An 11,355-nucleotide genomic window follows, 5' to 3' on the forward strand; every position below is an offset into this window, starting at 1 on the left:
GAACTCGTGGTTTTTCTTGGCAGCACTGAAAGTTCATGAGCTCTCTCGAAAGGCAGAGAGAGGAGTTTCAGATCATTTTATCCATGCTATGCTGTTTTGTTAAGGAATTCCTGCTGAATTTAATTAAAAATCCATAATATAGGTCTAATTATAGCAACTGTAAGTATAATTTATTAAGTGGGAAATAATTTGCACAAAACAGAGTCGAGACAAAAATTTCATATAGAAAAATGCGGTTAACCAACAAATTGTGCGCCCAACATCTAGGATGGACTTTCAAGAAACATTGGTTAGTTCAAGGAAAAAGAATACCACGTGACACGGGAGCTGCGGCAGAAGTGATAAAGAATGGAATTGCTTTACAAAGTGTTCATGATTTATCAAAATCTGAAACTTATAACAAGCGGGAAAGGTAGAAATTTATGTATAAAAATAAGTGGTTATTCAAATTAAGTATGCTTTTGATGATAGAAAATATATTGGCGAGAATGACATTAATCTTAATTGGAACACAAAGCCGGTCTACTTATTTGGTGACAATAACATTTTACTTAAAGGAATTCAGCAAGCTGTACTGCTTACTAATTCTATTGAAGTACCAAGTTTACCCCAACATATACAGGAATCCATAGATAGAATTCAAATGACTGGATTGAGTGAGCGCAATATGATAGAAGCCATTATGGCATCAAATCTATTTTCAGCAGATCAAATAAAGTTGCCTAAAACAAAGAACCCTTTGCGTATTGGATATAACCTTCGCCGAGAGTATGGTATACGAAAAGAAAGAAAAATGTAAGTAATAAGTATTTAAACAATATTATGTTAACCTTATTTTTTTCTAGTACAATGTTGTTAAATAAATTACTTAGCGAATGCGAGAAGATTGCGGGTCGCAACATAAATTTCCAACGCCGCATAATTGACCAGGTCAATTATAATTTTACTTTACCTAGAAAAGAGGAGATGTTATTATTTCGCATCAAAACAGAAAAGCTTATTACTTCAAGTCGACCTCTGACATCCATTGAAGGAAAATTCGAGTCGGAATTGCCAAATTTATATCCTCTAAAAAGCACAATATCTATGTCAAAAGAACACAAATACTCAAATAAAACAATAAGTCGTAAGGATTTGTAAGATTTTATTAATAACCGTGAAATTTAGGGTTTATCGTTTCAGCTTTTAGCCACGATTTAAATTTTCATCCCCATACAATATTTATATATTTTGATAATGACGAAGTGACAAACCTTCATGACGTCCCCGTAAACGTATCCCAATTTCAAAGTCGCAACATGTTTAAAGCTTTTGCAGTAGCTGCAGCACGAGCTAAACAGCTTTATGGAGTAATTTATAAATTTTGATATGCGTATACATAACATATATATATATATTTTTTTAGGAATCTGAAGATAAATTGTCTAGACCCATAGTTGTGCAAAGTATACAGACTGATGGACGCACATTTCACTTTGGCGTATTTCAATTAAATGACTTAAGTATCAGTGCCATAGAAGGACCTAAAAATTATTGGTTTCATTCATCAAACCTTAATCTTTTTGAAAAATGCGAATACGTTTCTGGAAGACCCAAACTAAAAGGATTTAATAAGGATGTTTTGCGATATCTGTATGCATTTTATATCAATTCGTAACTTCATATACAGATATTTTAAAATTTTGTGAAACGCCTAAAGGTCAACCTAACCAACTAATCTAATATCAACCCTGTTGATGAAATAAAAACATAATGTAGTGATGCACATTAAACTACTATTATATTGCGTTGATATAACTTTGAGGGTTAGATAATTGAGGCTAGTCGGGTCAATAGATGTGACGTATAATATGCTGTCGTGCAAATTGATACTGCAAAACAACAACCCTTCTAGTAGGAAATATTCTTATTGTAATAAACATTTTTTCTTATACTAATGTTTTGCTCAATTGATAATTTCTTTTTCTTGGATTTGTTGGTCCAAAAACATCAGCTTAGTCATCGGAATCAATTTAATGATCTAGTTTAGCTTCAAGAGACAGTAATGCCAAAGAATTCAGTCTATCTTTGTCCATGCTTGCGCGTAAATAAGATTTAATTAACCCTTTTCCAAAGTTGTCAAAGATTTTTCTCCAGAAAAATTCGTGGCGGTATCGCTCAAAACAAGCAGCTAAATGTTGAACTTTCAATAAAAAATAAACCGAAATAAACTAGTTAATTCTCTATTAATAAATATTTCCTACACAAACCATTTCATCAAATATGTTTGAATTTCGCATTCCCTATCGCATTCCCCTGATTTAGTTTAGTTAGATTTGATGTATGCACCGCGACCTATGGTCTATTGTGCCCTCCCCTAACTCATACCGTATCATCTAAGCCCAGCATGTTGATAAATTCCAAAATTCTGCTGGGTGTTAGTGAGGCGATACAATCCCTGTGTGGAAACATGGATCCCAGGGCCTTGATTCTGCGTCTGCAGACTGCTGTGCAGTTCATCATCGGCTCTATGTCGCAGAACCGGCAGTTTGCAGAAGAGGCTATACCCATGTTGAAGAGGTGCTGGTGTAGAACGCGACAAGTAGCCGGAATTTGTTCCTCGGGAGATTAATTATGGCTTTGAACCGTTTGAGGTCGTAACCCCGCATTAGCAGTCTGGCATGGTGCATGCCCTGAAGTTGTTGCCAATGTGTCTCCCTGCCTGCTCTTTCCTCCCTACGGAGGAGCTCTTTAATGGTATGTGGACCAACCGCTATGAATGGTTCCGGTCCTACCATTTTTGTAGAGGCTGCAGAGCGGGCCAACTCGTCAGCCAGTTCGTTCCCGGCTATACCCCTATGGCCAGACACCCAAATAAGGTGCACTCGGTTGTGCTCTGATAGGCTGTTCAGCCGTTCTGACCTCATAGGCAGAGATCGCTCTTAGTGCCGCCTGACTATCGCTGAGTATAGCAATACTTTTATTGCGATAGTTGCGTTGGAGGTTTATCCCTACACACCGACTTATAGCATAGACACCGGCTTGGAAAATGCTCGGGAAACTTCTCATGCACCAATCCCCTCCTCCGTTTTCAACCCGTCGGTGTACCACTTGATAGTGCTTTCCCTTAGCAGCAGGTCCAGTGATGAATCATTCCATTCAGACTTGCTGCCAAGGGTAACTTTTAACTTCCTGCTGAAGTTTACTACTTTGGTAAAGCTATCCCTTGGGAGAAGGGCTAGTGGTATTTCCTCACTTAGCGCCTTCATCTGCTTGATTACCAGGTGTAGCGGTGAAAGCTCTAGCATGACTTCCAGTGCTGCGGTCGCACACGTTCGCATTGCTCCCGACGCGCAGATGCAGGCAAGTCTTTGCTGCCCCTGATTTAAATCTGGCCATTCCAGTCAGTATTCCATTATAATAACATTTATTAAGAGAAATACTAAAATTTTTTGAATTAATAATAAATTTAAAATTATAAATATAAAATAAAAAATAAAAAATATTTCTTTCTATTTAAAATATTCTATCTAATACTTCAATCTTTAACATCTGTTTAAGGCCGCAAGTTTATGTGCCATATCGAAGTACAATGAAGCTGTCTGCGTCATCATATTATAGGAATTAAACTCAGTCACTTTCAAACAAGTCCCCCTCAACGAAGGAGGCCACGAAAATTAAATTTTTTTTAAATCATCTTATTTTGACGCGAAGATTACAAATTCATGAGTGGAAAGTCGATTTTTTTAATAATTCTATATATTTTGAATTAAAAAAAATGAATTTTTACAAAAAAAAATTTTTTTTAAATGACTCACTTTGCTCATGTTCTTTCGTGTGGTAACTACTTTCTGAACTGGCGGCCGCGCTTAAAAAAAATAATCTTGATCTTTCCAAAACCGCTATCCACTGTTGCTTTTCTCTCCCCTTAACATAAACTTTTAAGTTTTTTAACGCTGATATCAAATAGTTCCTTACAACTTTAAAACTATCACTTCCATAGGACCATAATAAATTATGGTGGTGTAATCAATTAGCTTGCCGTTGATTATCCTTACTCAGGTCTGAGAATTCTAACGGAGCTTTGATGTGGAAGCAATGAAATTCTTCATTGTTGAAGACGACAGCTATTTCCTTTACAATAAATTTATTATCATAGGCTTTGAAGCCTTGAACATGTAGGGTGCGTAAGATTTTCACTAATACACACGCAAAAATATCCCACTTGGTACGGGTTGCCAACCAATATTCTGCTACTAAAATCACACTTTGTACGGGTTGCCAACCAATATTCTACTACTAAAACGTTCAAATGACAGAAATCTGCTATAGTGTGTTGCCGTGTTATGTTTTAAAATTAATAACTTTAAGAATGTTTTTATTCCATATTCAAATATTTTTCGGTTGTTTTAATTCCTAAAGATTAAATTTACATAGTATTATTTAAATTATTATTTATTGTATTGAAATATTATTAAATGTTTCCAATTTTATCTTTTTTAACTTACATGTTTATGTTTTTGTGAGTGAAAATTCTTTGTCTGTTGAATATTTAAATTCTTAGTTTACCGGTTTAGTCCTGGGGAAACAAACACCCAAAAAAGATCGGTAACGCGCCTCAGAGGTGGTGAGGAAAAGCAATGGGAAAACTTTAGTTTAGCATCCCACGATTTCAGGGTTAAGAGGGGTATGGTTGGATAGAGGAGATTCTCCAGATCACGAATATATATAACTATTGGCGCCGGAAACTTATAGTTTTCCAGATATTTCCATTTTAATTGCAAATTGTTAAACTACAACCTTTTATTTAAAACTCTGAGTCAAAAAAAGGCATATTCGATCAGGTGATCACGGCTGTTTCACACACATAGGAAAACAGCTGATTCTTTGGCTACTTGTAGGCATAAATTGCGAACAAAAAATGACAGCAGAACGTGATGCTGTTGCAAGTGTTGCCAAAAATTCACGATATACGTTCTCTGGTGATACTTTGACAAATTTGCAACACTGCTGTCGTGATTGCCATCTCGAACGCACTCATTCTGTCGCAAACATTATGAAATTTAATAATGAAATATATTTTTAATGGCAGGCTTTTTATACGTTCATGCACTTTATTTATGTGGTTTCAAAAATGCACATACAAACTTGCCCTTAAATTAAAAATTTCAAAAAATCCTCATGCACTTTTACCATACGAAAAAAAGTCCCACCACACACACACATTATTGACAATATTGGTACATGCTTTTTTATCTGCAATTATTTTTGGTAGTAACGAGCCTCTAATTGGTTGGTATTTATTCATGTTTACTTCTAGATGAAGAATTTCACTTAGACTCCAACCACTGTCTCGCTCTTGATATGTTAATTTTTTCAATCAATTTACTTTACTTTTCCTTAATTATATCAATAACATTGTCGTTCTCCATAAATGCTTCAGTCATTAATGTTTGGTGTGAAACTATAGCACATTCTTCAATGTTTTCTTTTATTTGAGTATATAATATTAACAAAATAGTTCAATGTTAAATTTGATGCTTTTATGATTTTCTATTGATTTCTGTAAAAGTTCAGATAATTCATTTAAATGTTTTTCAAAAAAATCTTCAACAGTTAAATCATTGGACTGATCGTTTTCCCAAACGTATGTTTCGATACGATTATTAAACATGGCATAAATACATTCAAAAGTACTATTTACACTATACATACAACATATGCATGTTTGTTCTCACGTGTGCTGACCATACATTTTTTTCACTTCAATTTTACATTGCTAACAAAAAATTATTATTTTTGAAACTTGTTGTTTCATTGTTAAATGTATTGTCTGAACTCCTCTTCCAAACATATATCTTTTCACAAAAACTACACGGATAATGTGTTTTTTTTTTTAACTCTTTGAAATTCAAATAATGCTGAAGTAAATTTTTCACCAGGCTTAAAATTTATATTTATATAAAATGTATTATCGGTTATGACTTCAATAGTTGAATCTTTTAAGGAGTTGTAGGACTCCGGAAGAAAAAGAACATTTTTGTCTAGTTCTAGCATTACCTGCCACCAAACTTTGTCTTCACTCTTTTGGCTTTTAATACTCTCAATTTTTTATTGATTAGTACATCAGTCGCTTTTATTATAGGTTTTTGAACTTTTTCATTTTTCGAAACTGATTACAAATCCTTTAGAGCTTGGTTCATAATGTGTATGTCTACAATAAGACAACATTTGATAAGTTTAAAAATTATAGTTTATTATCGTTTATTTAAAGAGTTGCTGGTGTCACAATGCTAAAATTTCTTACAAAACAATTTTATAATGAGTTGAAACAACAACCGCTTGAAACAATTTACTGATAAGACGTCTAATTTATATGCACTGTAACAAGTGGGGTGCTTATAGTATATATATGTAGATGTGTATGTAGGTATGTATTTTACGGATTGTTGATATATATCGTGCAGTGAAAACTATAGTTCCGCAACCCACCAGTTTCGCGCTACTACTACTACTCTACTTTATAATTTTTATACCCTCGCAACATGATGCTAGTATAATAGTTTTGTTCACCTAACGGTTGTTTGTATCACCTAAAACTAATCGAGTTAGATATAGGGTTATATATACATATATAAATGATCAGAATGAAGAGACGAGTTGAAATCCGGGTGACTGTCTGTCCGTCCGTCTGTGCAAGCTGTAACTTGAGTAAAAATTGAGATATCTTTATGAAACTTGGCACACATGTTTCTTGGTACCGTAAGACGGTTGGTATTGCAGAAGAACATAATCGGACCACTGCCACGGCCACAAAACGCCATTATTCAAAAACAAATAAATTGCCATAACTAAGCTCTACAACAAGATACAAGACTCTTATTTGGTGTACAGGATCACATTAGGGAGGGCCATCTGCAATTCAATTTTTTTAAGTGGGCGTGGTCCCGCCCCTAATAAGTTCAATGTACATATCTCCTATACCACTGAAGCTATAATAACAAAATTCACTGGAAGCAAATGTTTTTAGCACTTCTACCTACAGTGTGAAAATGGGTAAAATCGGGTGACACTATAACGGTACGGTTAAAAAATACTAAAAGCGCAATAAACCAAGCACAAAACAAGCCAGAGACATTAAATTTTATCTCTGGGATGGTATGAGATGACTATAGGAACCGCGTTCAAAATTAAACAGTGGGCGTGGCACCACCCACTTTTAGGTGAAAACCCATATCTTGGGATCAGCTTAACCGATTTCAACCAACGGAACATAACATTCTTCTCATATTTCTATGTTATAGTGCATATTGGGTGAAATCGGATTACAACCACGTCTATTTCAAATATAACACCATTTTAAATTCCATCTGATTCTTTTACTTTCCACTATGCAAATCAAGCAGCAATGATTGTATCGGGGTACACCTTTGCGTAAATAATGCGTTTAAAGTATGCTACCTTGTGACCAAAAATTGTCTAAATCGAACTAAAACTGTTCAAGCACCTAGGTACTGAATATGTGGACCCCAGTGCCTATAGTTGACTTTTTACCGAAAATTTCAGTCCAATGTGTAAAATAACAATTTTAAATTAATATAATAAAATAAATAAATGAAACTATCGATATATATGCCAACACCTGAAGTAATTTCGCGGGCTTTGATCCTTGCAAGTTGCGAGAGTATAAAATGTTCGGTTACATCCGAACTTAGAACTATCTTCCTTGTTTAATTTAGTATCAAGCAGACAGTACAATAAAAAGGAAAAAAATGTCGTTCCCGCAATATTTAAAAAAGATTTTAAAAAAATATAACGATTTAATTGATAATGAACATCAAATATTTTTTTATTCTATAATGAATGAATTGCGACCATGTTTATCTTAACCATTCATATATGCACCAAATGGATTACACAAGAAAGATTGTCATTTTGCTGATAAGTCATACAAGGGAATAGTAGATATATGTAATTGTATTTCGCTTTATTCCCGACACAAAACATTGAAAAAAATTTATAATTTATATGCTGTCATGTTTAAGGAGTAGAGATGGTTGTAATCAACGTGAAAGCACAATTTATCGAAATACAAAATGACAAACTAAAAAAATATATTGTAAATAAAACAACTGCCACGTTTTTGCCTAGATTGTTGTAATCAGCGTGAAAATACATACACGAAAATACAAAATGGTAAACTAAAAAATGGTTCAAGGAGATATAAATATGAATTTTATTTTATAATAATCATATTAAGGTGGAGCAATGGGTTCTGAAAAATATGTAAATTTTGATAGTGATCAATAAATGTTCATTTTTGTGTTTGATCCAGGAGAATTTGATAAGATGTTACAAAATTTCGATGAGGAAGAGTTTAATAAGCCGCTTCAAAAACTAGAAGAGCCCGCTCAATCCCTACAAGGTACAATTGAAGGAAGACACATATGTTAAATAAGCGTAAGAGACAACGACCTTTAAAGATAATACAAGATAAGGGTTCTCCACAAAAGCAACCCAACTAAAAGCTAATACTGCAAATGTAAATAATTATATTGATCTTTGTGAATAAACATTAGCAGATGTTCCTATAGATGGGAGTTTAGACACTAAAGGGCTATTAACGGTTTGAAAAATTAATTTAAATAGTAAGATGAAAGAAGATCCCTCATTTAAAGTTAATTTTAAAAATGACGGAGATATTCAAAAATTAAAATGTTTAATACAACAGTGGTTTGATGATGAAATTAAAGCGGATGTTATTGATTTAGAATGCACACAAACTTCAACAATATAAAATAAATTAGCTGTGATGTTGAATTGATCCGTTAAGATAAACTTTTAGGAATTGTTTATAAATATAAATATAAAAGTATTGAAAAAAAGTTTATATGCATTTATTTAATTTAGTTGTAACAAATGTTTTATTTATAAATGTACAAATGTTTTAAATTGGAAATAATATATGAATATACAAAAGAAAAATATAATATAAAATAGTTTAAACAATTCTGTTACTTTAATTATTACACATTCATCAAAATTGACTGTAACAAGAAATTGTGTGGCATATGTATCGCGCTGTTCAAATAGCTTAGTTGCTAATACATTAACTTCAAATTCTCTATATGTTGCCTCCTTTTCAAATTTTCTAAGAGTCCCATTAGTTTCTAAGTGAAAATCGTATTCCATATGTTCTGTAAGTAATTGAAATATAAAACTTTCACAAAGTTTTTGTAAATCAAAAGCTTGTTCATTGGATCCCGTATTTATACATGGAGACAAAATTCTAATTCCTTCACGAATAACACAATCCACAATAATAAGATCATCATCTACATCAAAATTGAATGGTGGACTAAGCCTTTTAATTATAAAAAAAATTGATTTCAATAATGAACTTTTAGGACTAGTGTTAGAATAATTAATATAAGTGAAAACAGAAAGTTTAATGGTTTTATACACTCTCAACACGTATGAACTTCAATTAAAAAATTTAATCATAATATCCAATCTTCATATTTATGTGGTTTCAAAAATCAAATAAAAACTTGCACTTTAATTAAAAATATCAACAAAATGTGCTTTCCAAAAATTCCCATGCGCTTAATTTATGTGGCATGCATACATATTGACGGAGATTTTTGTCATGGAAAAATATTTAAAAATTGAAAAATGTTTTAAAATTGTGAAATATTTTAAAACGACAAAAGCTTTGTTGCCAGTTTTGTAAATTTTTTCTGTGTTTTGTGGTTTTGCGGGGTTGCAACTTTTCCTTGCTAGAGGAAATATCCGAAATTTGTTCAATTTATGATTTTTAGCTTTTGCCATCGTCGCGAAAAGAAGCTTGTAGGCAAACGCATGCTCGGGGCGATGAGAGGGTGTCTATTTTTATGAATGAAACGAGGTTGCTTGTTGTAAGTACGCCTGCGTTCATGAATGAAAATGTTGTTGTTGTGTGATTTACTAATTGGCTGACATATTGACTTGTGATGACTGTTGTTTTTGTAGCACAATTTTCGTAGTTTTTGCGGGTGACATATTAACATGTGTACGGATATTCATATGTATGTAGGTTGGTTTGTGTATGCATTATTTGTTCGGCACTGTTATATGTATATGTGATAAAATTATGATTTGAATTTTTGAATGCGTACATTTAAATGCGCATGTTCAGATATATGTACAATACATATGACTATATAAGATTAATATGATAAAAGATGTATGTATACGTTTTAATAAATTTAATCACTATCACATTTATCATACAAAATATTGGTAATTGTACACTTTCACGGTCACCTGGTTTTTTGGCTGTCAAAAATCGAAAAATGCATGGATTTTCATGATTTTGTTTTTTAAATGTTCGTTTTTACGGCGGATTTATGATAAAAAATTCAAATATCATCTAAATGCAAAATTTCCGCACTCCTTTTTGCTGCAGTTTGACGCGATTTAATTGTGAACAGTTTTGGACCGTCCAGGGTTATTGTTTTGAAGCGCGGCCGAAGGCCGCCAGTGCGGAAAGAAGTCTGTCAGTGATTATTCACAGGAACTTGGTTTTTTAATATATCTAAAGCCACGAAACTGATAGACATTTTGCATTTAGATGATATTTGAATATAAATCCGCCGTAAAAACAAACATTTGAAAAAAAAATCATGAAAATCCATGCATTTTTCGATTTTTGACAGCCAAAAAACCAGGTGACCGTGAAAGTGTACAATTACCAATATGTGTGAATACGCATAAATAAGGGAACATTCAATAAACCTAAACATGTGAACATATTTTCTTGAAATATTATATATTATCTCAATAGGTAAAATATGCTATTAAAGTAACTGAATTGATATTTAATAAATAAAATAAGAGGAAAAACGACTAGAATATGCGACCAGACACGAATCCATAATGCATGTGGCAAGGCCAGTTAAAAACTATTTGGAAAACTGTGGGTGGCAAGTTCTACCTCACCGCCTTATAGCCCAGACATAGAATGCCCTCCCCGGAGAACGCTTCACTCCAGAACAGGGTATCAGAAATTGGCCCGATTCATTCTTGACCTCCAAGCCGAAGAAGTTCTTTTGGGATGGGATCCACAAACTGCCAGAAAGATGGGCAAACATCGTAGCTTCCGATGGGCAATACTTTGAACATTAAATGTATAACAATAAAGTCTTAATTTTGGAGAAAAAAACCGCACGAAATAATGCATACAGTAAATGTTTATTTTATTATAAACCCTGTGGTTTTTACCAGTAATCCTCCTTTTTAATACAAAAGTCTTTTCAGAATTATAAATTTTGTCATGTCATAGAAAATGAAAATACTAATAGGTATGCGTATCAATAATTCATTTAAGAACATTCG

The 11,355-nt window shown here is 33.1% G+C and overlaps 1 protein-coding gene and 1 long non-coding RNA gene across 3 annotated transcripts; one reads left to right on the forward strand and one right to left on the reverse strand.

Annotated features, from left to right (window-relative positions):
• Positions 1-1,778, forward strand: mRpL37 (mitochondrial ribosomal protein L37). 2 transcript variants are annotated; one of them, XM_014243330.3, is made up of 6 exons: positions 1-159; positions 227-412; positions 472-795; positions 846-1,126; positions 1,183-1,349; positions 1,406-1,778. In XM_014243330.3, the coding sequence occupies exons 2-6, from the start codon at positions 231-233 to the stop codon at positions 1,655-1,657; spliced, it is 1,206 nt and encodes a 401-aa protein (XP_014098805.2). In that variant the 5' UTR covers positions 1-159; positions 227-230; the 3' UTR covers positions 1,658-1,778. The 2 variants fall into 2 exon arrangements, with proteins under 2 accessions (XP_014098805.2, XP_014098804.2); XM_014243329.3 differs by having other exon boundaries at positions 20-412.
• On the reverse strand, positions 76-4,197 carry LOC138858987 (uncharacterized). Its single transcript, XR_011398029.1, has 2 exons — positions 3,798-4,197; positions 76-3,734 (listed from the first exon to the last, which is right to left on the reverse strand). It is a non-coding gene; the product is annotated as an uncharacterized lncRNA (long non-coding RNA).
• Between the last annotated feature and the right edge of the window lie 7,158 nt (positions 4,198-11,355).

Source organism: Bactrocera oleae, chromosome 2, assembly GCF_042242935.1.
Source record: "Bactrocera oleae isolate idBacOlea1 chromosome 2, idBacOlea1, whole genome shotgun sequence".
NCBI classification, from domain to species: domain Eukaryota; kingdom Metazoa; phylum Arthropoda; class Insecta; order Diptera; family Tephritidae; genus Bactrocera; species Bactrocera oleae.

Coding starts and splice junctions, on each gene's coding strand:
- mRpL37 (XM_014243330.3), top strand. CDS start 231: ATGCGGTTAACCAACAAATTGTGCGCCCAACATCTAGGATGGACTTTC. Junction 796..845: donor ATACGAAAAGAAAGAAAAAT/GTAAGTAATAAG, acceptor ATTTTTTTCTAG/TACAATGTTGTTAAATAAAT. Junction 1,350..1,405: donor GAGCTAAACAGCTTTATGGA/GTAATTTATAAA, acceptor ATATTTTTTTAG/GAATCTGAAGATAAATTGTC.